This window comes from Egretta garzetta, unplaced genomic scaffold, assembly GCF_000687185.1.
Source record: "Egretta garzetta isolate BGI_Z169 unplaced genomic scaffold, ASM68718v1 scaffold135, whole genome shotgun sequence".
Classification (NCBI taxonomy): Eukaryota; Metazoa; Chordata; class Aves; order Pelecaniformes; family Ardeidae; genus Egretta; species Egretta garzetta.
Genome location: NW_009259594.1, coordinates 725,978 through 735,909, shown reverse-complemented (window position 1 = coordinate 735,909; position 9,932 = coordinate 725,978). Strand labels below are relative to the sequence as shown.

The 9,932-nt window shown below is 47.6% G+C and overlaps 1 protein-coding gene across 4 annotated transcripts in view; it reads left to right on the top strand.

Annotated features, from left to right (window-relative positions):
* The window catches only part of SUFU (SUFU negative regulator of hedgehog signaling), an 89,932-nt gene that overhangs the window by 70,303 nt on the left and 9,697 nt on the right, over positions 1-9,932 (top strand). Inside the window, exon 11 of one of the 4 annotated variants that reach the window (XM_035893629.1) lies at positions 7,903-9,041. The exons of the other annotated variants lie outside the window; for them this stretch is intronic. Within the exon in view, the coding sequence (XP_035749522.1) occupies positions 7,903-7,926 (24 nt within the window). The 3' untranslated portion in view covers positions 7,927-9,041. Of the gene's footprint in view, positions 1-7,902; positions 9,042-9,932 lie in introns of those variants that run through there. 4 annotated transcript variants of the gene reach the window in all.

Below are 9,932 nucleotides of genomic sequence, written 5' to 3'. Positions count from 1 at the left end.
TCCTTCCCTTCTGTTTGTAAGGCAAGGGGTTGTTTTAGCATTGCAGTGTTGCAGTTAACCTTCCAGTGACTTGTTTTCAAGGCATTCCACTGCCCGTATCCATATGTCTGGAGGACATGATACCTTGAAATGTGTACTTGTAAAGGAGCTGATCTTGGCTAGAATCATCTTGTGTGCAGGGATTTTCAAAGAGCTTGCGTGCTTTGATTGTACTGACTGGAAAGCGCAACCCTCCTGTAATGATTAACAGCAAACAGTCAGGTTTAAGGGTGGGTCATTTGCTGTTGGTTCCTGTGCTCGCCAACACGATACACAGGATCTTGTGACTGTGTTAACTCCAAACATAAGAATGTTTGTTTGCATTTACATCACATCTCAAAATGTATTGATGTGTAGAGTAGTCAGTTAACCTCTAAACAGTGAAGAATGACAATAATTAGGTCATCATTCAGACATGTAACTAATCTTAACCCTTATGACCCTGTTTGCTTTCATGACCGCTAAAATTATGGAAGTTTTTTGGAGTAGGTGGGGGGGAAAGATGGGGAATTGCTGGATTCTGAGGGGTAGGGAGAAGCAAGTTCCTTCTTTTGTCTCCTACACGAGTTCAACTTACTGGATCTTCTTGTCTGATGTGACCAGCTCTGCTGCTGGTTCCTGCCCCGTCCTGTGATGAGAATGAAGGACAGACTGGGTGGGGGAGGAAGGGAGACTAAAAGCAGCCTGGGACAGGAGGAGGAGCACTCGGTTGTGTGAGATACATGTGGGAGTGTCTGAGGCTCTTGGCTTAATATGCAATGGGAAGCTTGATCCGTGCTCAGCAGTCCCTTGTGGTGTTGGGAGCGGAGGAGGGAGGTTCATGTGGCTTTACTTCAGAAATAAAAGAAGTTGCGGCGCATAAAATTTCCAGGGAGGCGAGCTGTGTTTGGTTTAGTCCCTTGCAGCCTGGGCTGGCCAAGTTGGCAAGCCCCGCCAAGCTTTCACAGCAAGGCCCAGCAAGGATTTTCCTCCTCCCTCGCTTGGGACCCCAGGCGCAGCAATGAGCTCCAAGGAGAGTTGGCAGCTGAGAGCAGATCACTGCAACACAGGGGCTTGTTGCAAAGACAAGTAAATGGTGGGACCATGGAGAGGAAGAGAGGTGGAAGGCATCTCTCCTGTGGACTTTTTCCCTATCTTAGGGGAGGAACAAGAGCCTGAAAAATCCTGGCCTTGACTTTGCAGCAGCCAGAGAGTGACTCTTCTTGAGCCCGAGCTTTGGTACAGTGAAGCCCAAACCTGCAGACTAAACACAGTACCTCCTGTTTACATCTCATGGGCTGGAGTGGAACGTGTCCAAGGTGGGACAGGCCGGAGAGCTGCTGCACAGTCTATCGGCCCCCGCTGCCCGGGCTGAGCAATGAGCTGAGAGTCGCTGGGCTCCAGGGGAGGGTTAGCAGATGACAGGAGTTTGGCAGGTCCCAGCATCATTCCTACCAGACAGGTGTCCGTATCACCACCACAGCTGGTACTCGGCGGGAGCTGTTTTAGCAGTCTCAGCAGAAAAGGCAAGGAGTCATTAGACCACGGAGATCGTAGGCCCCATTTCTATCAACAGTCTTCCCAGGTCGCGACGCATGTTAGTAGGGGAAGCCTGTCCTGCTGCTGCCCATGCTCTGGGGATGATTAGATTATTTCATTCTCCAGAGCTGTCAAATTGGCACCTTTCCCAAAGTACTTGGATTTTTTTTTTATTTTTTTTTTTTTCATTTAAGTAACATTTCATTAGTTCTAAGAAGCTAAATTCTATTAAAGGTCTAAGCATGTCAGGCTGGTTTATTTCTGAACTTCTTCCACTGTGTCATGTATTGTTGAATAGGGAAATTGCTTTGACTCAGAAATGTACAAACATATTCAAGAAGTCCTCCTTGTTAACACTAGGCTCCTGTTTATACGCTAGTTACTGTGGCAAAGTCTCTGATGTGTAACACTTGCATTAACATTACACATGATCAAAGGCTTCCGCGGTTCTTTCTTCCACTCCCCCTTCCCCCAGTGCTGTGACAGCAGAGCCCCCACGATGCCTCCTAAGAACCTCTCCTTGCCTTTCCAAGGGGTAGATGTTCCAGATGCACAAAGAGGAAGGCTGTGCAGGAGGTATCTGGCCCCACGCTGGAGGGTTAAGGATGCTGATCGTGCCGACAGGCTCTGACATTAACTGCCCCACAGCGACATTCATATTTGTGGTGAAGTGTCCAAGGTTCTTGGTCCAACATCTGAGCTGTGCCAAGCGTGCAATTCATCAAAGATCAACCTTGTTTGTCTCTAAACCTACCCAAAGCAAGGTGAGGTTGTGTGTGTTCTCCCTCCCTCCCTTACTTATGTTCCGGGAGATGATAGAGACACTCTGTTGAAATGTGTTACTGATCAAGCCTGTCCCAATAAAGTTGCCTGAGCCTTTAATACATATTAATATTATCCTGGGGTAGTTTGTGTCAAAGCCTGTCAGCATGCATCATCCTTTGGGAATTACCATCATTAAGTCTCCAGTGATGGGAGTCAGGACATGCTTCTGCAAAGCTCCTCTGCTTTTATGTGGAGCTCTCTGCCCATCTAGCACAAAGCAGACTGTTCTCCCCTCCTACCTTGCTCACCTGGACTGCTTACTCTCCCCAGAGGGGAGAATAAGGTTTGTTTAACACTACCTTTAGATAATTTCTGCTCCTGCTGCTTTAGGCAGTCATTGTTCTAGGAAAGAAGATGACACTCAGGTCTTTGATCATGTGCAACGTACATGTTACGCATCAGATATTGCTGCAGCCTCTGACATGTGAGCCAATACAACGCAGTAAAAACAAACCTATAGTTAAAGAGTCCTCGTTAACTGCAAAATCTAGCACACAAAATTTAAGATATATCTCTACACTTTAGTGTTGCCCCTGTTACACATGCGTATTTCAATATTATATTTAATTGAAGGATCATGTATATTTTTTACAAAGCATGCCTGCCTTATTGAGTGCACAAAGATGCGGCGTGTTTGGGGGATGAATCAGGAGTGTGGAGTAAAGTAGACTCTTGCCTATAGGACTTCCACTTCGTTTGTTTGTCAAAATTAGGTGTGCAGTGAATGAGGCAGGTAATTGCAGAAAAATCACAATAGTCTCATGGTGAAGCCTCTTAAATGTTGCCCTGGAGAATTGGATCCTGTCCCTGCCTCTAGTAGTCTGTTTTTTCTCAATGCCATTTTAGAGTCTTGAGCTAAAATGTTCTCAGTTGGAAAGTGAATTTGTGTTCCGTTTTCTGGATGGCTGGCTTGAGACCTGAGGACTGATCTGTGTTCCTAGCGGCAGGAGGAGGCTGGGAGGAATTCCTCTACGGGTACCCCTGTACCCTGCAGGGCTGAGAGGGCTGGAAAACAGAGACCTGCAAGTCTTCAGATGGGCACCCGCAAGAAGTGGACATTCAGACTCAGTTTTCTCTTCACTAATTTCCCCCCGTCTGTTCAGGAAAACCTTCTTCCAGTCATCCTGTGAAGATTAATTCAGTGCTTGCCAAGCATTCCAGCTCCACAGATGAACACCAGAAACAATTTCAGGAAGAGATTAAAATTCATTCTTGCAGGTCAGGAGAGAGAAAGGCTCTCTCTGGGGTAGGGGGTCAGACTGGGAGTCGAAGACCCATGTTCTGCTCCCTGCTCTTGCAGCTTTTCTCCATGACTTTGTTAGGTCTCTTAGCTTCTTTTAGCCGCCCTCCCCCATCTGCTGCACGGAGAGGAGCGCTTCCCTGCCTCACAGAAATGTGAGGCTGAGCACGTCAGAGGCTGTGAGAGTGGTAAGGACAGTAAGATTAGGTACTTCCAGTGTAATCCATGCTGGCAGTAGTCAGATGGAGCGTACTAAATAAAGGGGAAGAGAGTAGGAGGGAACGGGGAAACAACGTGAATGATAATGAAAAGAAATGATGAGTAATGCTGCATTCAGTGAGCAGAACCATCCTGAGGACTGAGCAGGGCAGAGGTCTTGTGGAGAGAAACAGCAGGCGATCCTGTGATTACAGATTTGGTTTGGCAGACGTACGCTGGGGCCAAATTAGCATGGGGCAGGCAATCCCAGTGCAGCCATTTCCAAAGTTCTGTATGCCCGATGTCGCTAGTCTCTGAGAGTAGAGGGTTTTTTTCCAGATAATTTACTCAGTTTCAGAATGAATCCTGTTAGGCAGATGGAGGCTATGGTTCATTTGCAGTTGGCACCCTCTGATTCTCAGCACAAGGTCTGCGTCTCCACGTGAGCTGAGGAGCTCACGACGGCAGTGGGGTATTACCCTCTGGCACCAGCCGCTGCTGGAGGATGCTTCTTGCTCGATTCCTGTGCCAGTAGGTTCGCAACTTCCAGCAGATATCGTGTGGATGCTGAGGCTGTGGAATGGGGTTCTCCTCGAGGCTCCCTGCCCTTTGTGTTACCTCTGACTTTGGCCTCTGATCTGCCCTCCATCCTGTTTTTCTGTGTGTCTCTCTTCCCCTCATCCTGGCCCGTCTCTGCTTTCCTCTCCTCCCCTTCATTCAAGTTGGCAAATTCCTTCTCCTCCTCCTCCACATGGCCTGACTTCCAGCAGAAACACTGAGAGCGCTGGAGAGTTTCCCTGCTTTGAGTCCTGATGTGCCTGGTGCCATAGCAATCCCTCACCACTCAGAGGAATGATCAGAGGGAAAACTACTTAGCTACGTCTGCCCTGTGTTTGGGGCAGAGCTGCCTTGGGCTGGGACATGCCCAATGAAGAAGGGCTCTTCAGTACATTTTTCTGACTCTTTCTGAAAGGCTATGGACAAACAGTGACTTTCAGAGGCTTCTGACTTGGCAAAGCATTTTTACAATCAGGAGAAAGACTTTCCCTTGACCTCCAGAGCGGTTTTTTTTGCTAATCTTCATCACCCTCCTTGTAAGGGTTAGTTCTCATGCTTTGCAACACAAATGATCATATGCATTTGTTAGTACTATCAAAAAAACCTTTCTAAAATACCTCTCTGAGATAACTTGATTCCTTTTCCCCTAAAAGCCTTTAAAAAAAAAAAATCAAAACCAAGGCATCCAGCATGGAAAAATAAGTTGAGGCTTAGGACAGCAAGGTCAAACTTCTCATAGAAAATGTTAAATGTGCCTGTAGGCAGGATAGGTACATGGAGGCTGTGGGAAGCATCCAGCATTCAGGAGCTATCAACATGCGCTATCTGTGCTGGCAGATGTGGAGGGGGGGGGAAATTACTGTGAGCAGGGTCATGGGGGACGATCCATTCTTTTGGTTTGGCAACCTAAGTGAAAAATCTGGGAAAGAAGATCAGACTGAGCCCAATCTTTAAATATTTTCAGTTTTTCTTGCTGAAACAAAAGCCTTAAAGAGACCAAAAGCTGAAAAAAAAATCCTTTTGTGTTGAATGAAACCAGAAATAGAAGGTTTTCTTAAACAAAAACAGCAAAAAAAAAAAATCTCATTTTGCAGAATGGGGCTGGAGTTGTTAGAAGTTTTGCCTTCTCTAATCAGTATTTGAGGGATAAAACACTTGCGTAGGATATGAGAAACTCATATTATTCCTTTCCTTTTATTTGAACCCCTCTGTCTACTTCTTGGCTTTATGGGCACCACAACTATAGGGTATTTTGGTTCTTCCTCAGCTCATCCAATTGGAGTTGTTCCACATCATATAAAACACTGAATTAGTCACAGAGACAGAGAGCACAAGAGAATGACTCTGTTCCGGTAGAGTTAGGACATTCCCCTGGAAATGAGCACATCTGGTTCTTCTCTCTGCTATACCACATGTTAAATCATTTATGCACATTGGCATAATGGCAGCAGCAAAGGTTCAAAGCAACGTTTGAAAGAGCTACTGTGATACTTGAGATGCTTGCTTGTAAGCAGCACCTATGGGTCGAGTCCTCTCCTGAAGAGATAGGGATTGATTTTTTTGGTCTCCCCAAACTCGAACAGATGTGCTATGCCAGCACCCACAAACTGGTTTAAGTCGTGTACAGCTACAACCTGCTCTTCTCCAAAGCAGTTTTATACATTCACTCCAAGAAAAACTTTTTCAGAATCTTTTGGGTGGCTTCCCCCTAATTCTTGAGCAGGTCTAGGAAATCTAAGCTAACACTTTTCCAGTAAGTTTATCGTCTTCCCCAAACACTCCCCAAAACTTCACTGTGTTATCCCTTTGTGTTCTTCCTTACTGCTGAATGAGACACTGGCAGAAACTTACACTTAGGGGAGAAATGTCCCGTTAGGTCATCATGATCCTCCCCATATCAGCTCTCCTGCAGCATGTTCTGTAGTACTTTGTCCGGGCTAGTTTTGGATGAGTCAAGTTCTTTCATCCTTCTTAAGCCGGCTGACTATCCTGCCACCTAATGCCCCTCCCTTCCTACTCAAACTACATTTTGGCTACTTTGTGTAGGTTTTCTTCCACCACTTGGAGCATTCCCCGAAATGCCTGTTCTTCCTTTGCTTTTTCACTCTGAAAGAATTGGTATTGCCTGTCATCTTGGCTCAGTTGTCAGCCCTCTCCCCTGCCAAGCCAAACTTCATGTGTTCGCTCAAAGCAGCCCTGTCTGCAAGACAGATCTTGTCAGGCTGGGCTCCGAAGAGCCCAGGTCCTTGGGATCAGTCTTGTAATTGGGAACGTCATGGAGAGATCCCAGAAGGTCAAAATCTTTCAGCGTCATCATATACTTCCTCTTCTGGGATTGTAACATCGCGGTCTGAAGCAATAGGGTCCCTGAGGCATCTGTGAGTGGATGTGACAAGGAGGGTTGTGAATCTCCTGGAAGAGCAACAGTGGAATTTCCCATCAAAGCTGTTTGTTGCAATACCGGTACCTTTGAGGCTGTAATGAGAGCTGTGATGGATTCAGGCAGCAGGGTGGCCTCTTACGACAGTGTCAGGGCTGGGCATGACGTAGAAAGATGCAGTGACAAGGTCTCTGCCCTGAACTGCTTGCAGTCAAAGCAAAGCCGTGCAAAGGTGGCCAAGCCAAGGGGAGAGCAGAGAGGGAGGCTGGGGGACGCTTGTGGCACAAAGCATGATTCATCGGGGGGATTATTGGTAGTGTTTAATTGCAGTGGGAAATGCTGATGCGCTTTAACTTCGCTTTTTGCTGTGCTGTCAACAGGAATTAAGCTGAAACATTTTTAGGGCAAAGGGCTCCTAAAAGTTGCTGGATATTTGCAGATGTAACAGATGACATGTGGCTTAGGGTACAACTGCTCCACCCGTGCCAGGACCTGGATGGATGAACAGCTTCTTAGAAGAGGTGGTATGGTTTACATAGGGGTTTATTGCTGTGTGTCCCCACCTTCTCTGGCTGAGCCATACAAGCCAGCACTGTGCTAAGGCTGGAACTAATAAGACATGGTTTCCTTTCTTTGAAAAACCTCCTAGAAAAGCAAGTTGGCAGTGTTTAATGCAAACAAAGCACTAGGGCAAAGTGTGGGATTGTTTGGTTTGTTTCTAGGCAAGCAAGAAAATTGGGTATTATCAGTAAAAGCACCCCTGCTTAATTGCCCCTGGGCCAGTCGCTTGTGTCTTGCCCTGGACAAAGCATGTTTCCTGAAGTTGGACAGAGCTGCAGCTCAATTCCTAGCTCAGCTTCTGAGGGTCTTCCTTGATCGAAGACTTGCCAGCTGTGCCAGGCTTTCAACATCAGTGCGGCCTCTGGCCCCATCCAGCCTTCCTTGAGCTGAGAATTTCAAGCCCTCATGGTTCACCCCATAGTGAGAGATGGGGTGTTAACTCTGGGGTTATAACCTATAAGCTGACTATAAAGTCTTTAATGTTTTACTAAGAACCGGTTGCTTTCAAAGTCAGCCGAACTGGTCTAGAGCCCCATGACCTTGTGTACATTTTTAGATCTCGCCTGTTTTCTTACACTTGCAGCCACGTACCTGTAACGAGTCATGATACAGGTTTCTCAACTATCTGCGGGTCTGAAAGCTTCAACACCAAAAGCTTCAACACAAGCTCCTTCAGTTGACCCGTAGGTAAGCCCTGTAGGTAAGAAGTAGGTTTCAGCAAGCTCAGGTGGGACTTGCCACGAGAGGGAGACATCATGCACACAGCCCATGTGTTCCCTGAACACATCCACCTGAATAAAACAGCCTAGCCTGGTATTCTGTAACGTGTCTGGACACATGCAGCTATTAGTGAGGCAGTGAGAACCCAAACTTCGGACCTCAGTTGTGCAGTAGGTGCCTGTGATAGAAAACAGGGACTTATCGTTTTGCTAGTCATCATTTTCCAAGCATCTGCAGCCTGCCTAACAGTCACAGAGCCGCAAAGCACACAGAAAATGGAGTCTGGATGGGCTAGCAATGGGGTAGCGTGTATCCGGGCCTCTCTGGGTCAGGTCAGGCAGATCCTGGTGCAAGCAGGACCGTGCAGCACCAAAGGAGATGTTTCAGATACGTGCAGCTGGCTGGTGAGGCTTTTCCCTTTTCATACTGCAACCAGCCATTACAAAGGCTGAGCTACACTCTGTAACCAGCTTCCGCAGGCTGGGCCAGCGGGAGTGTTTGCACAGAGCTATGAAAACACAGTGCTGCGAGCGCCCGGCCACTGCGGCACCCGGGACGCCCACCGCCGCTCGGGAGAGCTCTTTTGCTTCCTCAACACCAGCCGAGAGATTTCATGGGAGAAAAGGCCTGTTCCGTGCGCATGGGACAGCTTCGTTTGCCCTCCAGATTGCATCGGCTTTTCCCATGGCTGCAGCACAACAGCAGGGCTCTGTTTTCTTTTGGGAAGGGAATAAGCTGCTTCATCATTGTGATCTCTGTGCAGTGTCCTGTTGATAAGATCAGTTAACAGCATCGGAGGAAAACTCTAGATTCAGGTCTGAAATATAAAGTGAACGGGGCCTATTTGTTTAATTTGAGCTTCTAAGGTTTAAATCCCAGAGGAAATTAAATTAGGTGCCTAGAGCAATGGCAGTCTGTCATGTTTATTTGCTGGGAATGTCACCTTTAATATCATGCACATAGAACGTGTGTGTGTTAATGTAATGGGGTATCATACTGTGCAGGAGCAGGCATGCTACAAGAAGTGGAAACCTGAAATATTGTGAGTGAGGGAAGCCGAGATGGGATTGGATTTATTCTCATCCTTCTCTGTAGGAGCAAAGATTCACTCACCAGCGTGAAGGTGGTTTTGCGAATTGCAGGTGGGGATGGCAGCCTGATCTATGAGCACAGGCCTTACTGCTCTTGGGCCTTTTTGATTGGGCTACTTCTAAGAGGAGAAATCTTGTCTAGATGCGAATCCAGGGTGACAATTCTTCCTCCTTCAAAGCCCTCTTCAGCAGCTGGTCTGCTGCAGACACCTGCCTTCCCCCTGCATCCTCGGGAGACCTGAAGAGTGCTCCAGTTTCCTGAGCCGAGGGACATGGTTGCTTGTATGTTTGGTTACACCCGCGCTTCGGAGACTCCCTTCTTCTCCAGGAAGGAGAGCCGGTCTCCCCAGCAGCGTGGGGTAGTAGGGTTTGGGGTGGGTTTTTTCTGGCTCGGGCTGTTGAGTGACACACTGTGTGAATGTCACTGCAGCAGTTTGTCATTGCAGCCTGTGACGCCTGCCCTCCACCAAAGTTAACTGTCTATGCAGGGCTCGCAGAACGGCGCTGCGATCTTTTCTCCGTGTGCTGCATAGAGCAGGCTGCCACTGCTTTGATCTCACGAACACGGTCCATGAGACAGCTGAGCTGTGGACTCCTGTCCCACTCCACTTGTCAGACCCTTCAGGGAGCCAGTTCAGCTCACTAAATCAGTGAAACTTGGGGGTTTTTTCAGCTGGATTACCAAAACTCACTGAGAGGGAGCAGTGAGCTGCAGATGGGCTCAGCCATCTCAGGGGGCTGCACCCCAGATTAGTCCTAGCCACAGTGCTCCACACAGGTTTGTCCCTACTCTGGGAGTCTG